Genomic DNA, 4,211 nt, shown 5'->3' with positions numbered 1-4,211 from the left:
CCCGATTAGTCGTTGAGTTGTGTGAGTACCACGAGATTTCGCCCGGACAACTAATGCCAAATTCATGGCGGATTTTGATGTCTCTCGAAGTCCTTTGTGAAAGGCACAAGATAACACTTGGGGTGGCTGACTTGTTGAGAGCTTACTACTTGAAGGCACACCTTAATGACAATGGTAGGTACCAGTTAACAACTAGGGGGAAGGACCCTCCTTTAATTATTAGTTTGAAGAGTGGAGATAAGAGGTGGAAGGACCGTTACTTCTTCGTCCCTTTCGTCTCGTTGGGGTTACCTGCTGATAGTAGGATACCTTGTTCATGGTCTCCTGCATGTGAGTCTTTTATGCTTGCCTACTAATCCGTTTCCTTGCATATACTTGTTGTTGTTGTTCTTATTTTATTTTGTGTGCTGATACTTCTATCATTTTGCAGGTAGGCTTCGATTTGAGTACCTTTGGGATTCGAGGGAGTCTTCTGGTCGACTTAAGAGTATTCTTGCTATTCCTGAGGCGGAGCGTGAGTGGAGTGATTTGTTGTCTGAATCGAGTCTCCGTCAGAGTTCTTTGTGGCGCTCTGTTGAAAAACTCCCTGAAGGTATTCCTCTTCTACAGAGTCCTAATAATCCTCGTGTTGTGTTTATCAAGAGAAGTTTAGAAGTCTTGGGATATACTCCCAATTTTTTGACTGAATTGACGACAAGTGAGCGGTTGTTTGCAGACGTAGCTATGTCCCGACCCTTTACACTTCCTCTAACCGGTTCCAATGCCTTGGAACGTTTGCGTCAAGCAAAGAAATCGTCCGTTGGGAGCTCAGAAGCTGATAGAGAGGTTTTTGTGCCTCCGGCTGATCCCCCTGTTTTGACGCGGAGTCAGACGAAAAAAAAGAAGAAGGCTGTGCAGGATGATTCTTCCGACCCATTTAGCGACACTGTTGCCCTTTCGTTCCCTTTCAATGCTGCGGCCTATAGTGAGATTGGGCCTCACTTAGGAGAGATTGATAAGTTGTTGTGGCCCAAAGATGATCACAGAATGGAGCAGGTTGGTACGGATGGGTCAATTGATACCACTGTTTCTCATTTGTTCCAGGTACGAATATTTCATTTAGTTTTGTTTGTGCCGACTAGCTGATTTCTCTTGTTGTCTTACATTTTCTTTTTTATGTGTCAGGGTTTGCAAGGGGTCATTTGGCTGAAGAAGAAAATCAAGTCCTTAATGGCAACTCTAAAGGACGTAAGGAGTCAGAGAAATGATCTTCGGGGTGAAGTTAGTCGGCTGAAAGATTCCAAGAAGGAGTCTGATCAACTCATAGCTGATTTGAAGGCTCAACTAGAATCCAAGGAAGCTGATGTCGAGAAGCTGAGAGTGACTCTTGGTCAAGTTGATGATTTGAAAGCCGAGGTTGCTTCGTTGGAGAATCGGATGTTGGTCATTGGGCTGGAGGCTGAGATCCAATGCCGTGGCGTAATGGCCAGTGAGTTTCGGGATGGTAAGGCTGATAGCTGGGATGTTCCCAAATACATTGCTGATCTTGAGGAATTGGAGAAGATGAGGGCTGAAGAGATAACCCGGGCCGAAGAGTTAGCCACTTCTTTTGGCATCATGACTACTAATGATCTGGTTGTGGATGACTGATTCCTCTTCTACTCGTGTTCATTGTCGTCGGATAACAGAGTTTTTCGGGCCTTTTCTAGTTGTTGTATGAACTTTTTCTTATGTAGTATTGTATCCTGATCTAACTGACCTAGTTTTGTTGTATTATGGCTTGTTGTAGCTTCTGTTAGTGTTTTTTAAGTTATTGTATCGAATGCTGATTGGCTGAATGACTTATGGAGTATTAGTGTCTTATTCCCCCAATCTAAGTATAAAGTGACTTAGTCAATTTATATTTAGATTTGTTATTGAACTGTTCGTAGTATATATATAAAGAAAAAATGGTTGTGATAGGGGGCTGCGCTCCGTGGAGCTGCCTACATACCCTTTGCAGGGATCAAGCCCAAATGTAGTTCTGACACTTCCTGCATTATAAGTGTCAGTATGTTGCTCGAATGAAGATCTTGTGAGATTACTGATGAAAGAAAATGAAAGTAGACTGGGTTAAGTTAAGAGTGATACAGTCTTAAGTGGATAGCATTCCAGCTGTTGTTGATATCGCGTCCCTCCTTTGTTTGTAGCTTGTATGCTCCATGTCCGACTACCTTTGTGATAAGGTAGGGACCTTCCCATGTCGGGGCGAGCTTACCTGCTCCAGCTTCCTTAGTGTTCTGGAAGACTCTTCGTAGAACCCAATCTCCTACTTTGAATGTCCGAGTGCGGATGTTCTTGTTGTAATGTCTGGCTATGCTCTATTGATAGGCCGAGACTCTTAAGAGTGCTTTGTCCCTTCTTTCGTCGATGGTGTCGAGTTCATGGAACATGTTTTCCCAATTTTCTTCGTCAGTAGTTAGCTCATATCTGGCTGTCGGAACTTCGCTCTCAGTAGGGATGACTGCCTCCATCCCGTAAGCTAATGAAAATGGTGTCTCCCCTGTCGCAGTCCTGGTTGTGGTTCGATAGGACCACAGGACTCCCGGCAACTCGTCTGCCCATCTTCCCTTAGCTTTTTCGAGGCGCTTCTTGATGTTGTTCATGATGGTCTTGTTGGATGACTCTGCCTGTCCATTTGCTTGGGGATACCTTGGTGTCGAGAAGCTGAGCTTGATGTTCCAGAATTTGCAGAAGTCTTGGAAGTCGAAACTGATGAATTGAGAACCATTGTCTGTCACAATTTCTTTTGGTACTCCGTACCTACAGATCACATTCTTCCAAATGAAACCCTTTACTTCTTTGTCTCGGACTTGGTGGAATGAGTCTGCTTCGATCCACTTGCTGAAGTAGTCGGTCACTGCAAGCATGTACATTTTCTGTCCTGGTGCGGTTGGAAGCTTGCCTACTATATCCATCCCCCATTTCATGAATGGCCAAGGGGATGTGATTGAGATGAGACGCTCTGGAGGTGGGTGGGATATTTGAGCGAACCGTTGGCATTTGTCGCATCGTCTTGCATAATCAGAGGAATCAGCCCGCATAGTTGGCCAGTAGTAGCCTTGTGTTAGGGCACGGTGCGCCAAGCTTCGTCCTCCAGAGTGGTTGCCGCACTCTCCTTCATGTAACTCAGCCAGTACGTATTTGGCCTCTGCAGGGTTAATGCATTTCAAATATGGACCAGAAAATGAACGTTTATAGAGTTTACCTTGTATAATAGTGAAGCGGGCTGACTGAGCCTTGACCCGACGTGCTTCGTTCTTATCTTCGGGGAGAATGTCCTGTTCCAAGTACTCGACTATTGGAGTCATCCATATTCGGTTGTTGGAGATGTCATTAACTTGCTCTTCTTCATCTTTCCAGACAGCTGGCCATTGGAGATATATTAAAGGTATTGTCTTGGGGTCGGTTGTCTGGATGGAGGATCCAAGGTTTGCTAATGCATCTGCATGACTGTTCTCCCCTCTTGGTACTTGGTTGATAGTGAACTCGTCGAAGATTGACTGCAACTCTTTAGTCTTGTTGAGGTAGGCTGTCATTTTGTTATCTCGGGCCTGATAGCTACCTTGCATTTGGTTGACTACCAATTGAGAATCACTGAAGACCACGATCTTTTTTACTCCCATGTCTTTGGCTAGTCCGAGTCCAGCTATCATTGCTTCGTATTCAGCTTCATTGTTGGTAGCTTTGAACCCGCATCGGACTACTTGTTCGATTACGTCACCTCGGGGTGAAGTCAGGACGAGTCCGAGTCCACTTCCTCTGGTGTTACTTGAGCCGTCTACTTGCAACTTCCAGATTCCGACTGACTGTCCCTCGGTCAGACAACAAAGTTCTTTTTCTGCCTGCACATGCATATTAGGTGTAAAATCTGCAATGAAGTCAGCTAATACCTGAGATTTGAGGGAAGTTCGTGGCTTGTATGTTACGTCGTACTCGCTGAGCTCTACCGCCCACTTGGTCAGTCTGCCTGATAGTTCTGGTTTGTGGAGGATTGTTTTGAGTGGAAAGGTGGTCAAGACCGTTATTGGATGGCACTGGAAGTATGGACGTAGCTTCCTTGCTGCGTGGATGAGTGCTAGTGCAAGCTTCTCCAGCTGGCTATATCGGGTTTCTGCGTTAAGCAAAGCTTTGCTTACATAGTAGACTGGAGATTGCTTGCTTTCCTCTTCCCGGACTAGGACTGCGCTAAC

At 45.3% G+C, this 4,211-nt stretch overlaps 1 protein-coding gene across 1 annotated transcript; it reads left to right on the top strand.

The window, feature by feature from the left end:
- The first annotated feature begins 958 nt into the window (after nucleotides 1-958).
- LOC133804525 (uncharacterized) lies at nucleotides 959-1,650 on the top strand. The gene is made up of 2 exons (XM_062242681.1): nucleotides 959-1,083; nucleotides 1,165-1,650. Exons 1-2 carry the CDS (start codon nucleotides 1,027-1,029, stop codon nucleotides 1,627-1,629), a joined length of 522 nt encoding a protein of 173 aa, XP_062098665.1. The 5' UTR covers nucleotides 959-1,026; the 3' UTR covers nucleotides 1,630-1,650.
- Nucleotides 1,651-4,211: the final 2,561 nt, after the last annotated feature.

Source organism: Humulus lupulus, chromosome X, assembly GCF_963169125.1.
Source record: "Humulus lupulus chromosome X, drHumLupu1.1, whole genome shotgun sequence".
Lineage (NCBI taxonomy): Eukaryota > Viridiplantae > Streptophyta > Magnoliopsida > Rosales > Cannabaceae > Humulus > Humulus lupulus.
The sequence above is the reverse complement of the archived record's forward strand: the minus strand, read 5'-3'. Positions and strand labels throughout refer to the sequence as shown.

Excerpts from the sequence above, each read along its gene's own strand:
- LOC133804525 (XM_062242681.1), top strand. The coding sequence starts at position 1,027 with ATGGAGCAGGTTGGTACGGATGGGTCAATTGATACCACTGTTTCTCAT. Across the intron at positions 1,084-1,164 it reads CTGTTTCTCATTTGTTCCAG|GGTTTGCAAGGGGTCATTTG; the intron begins GTACGAATATTT and ends TTTATGTGTCAG.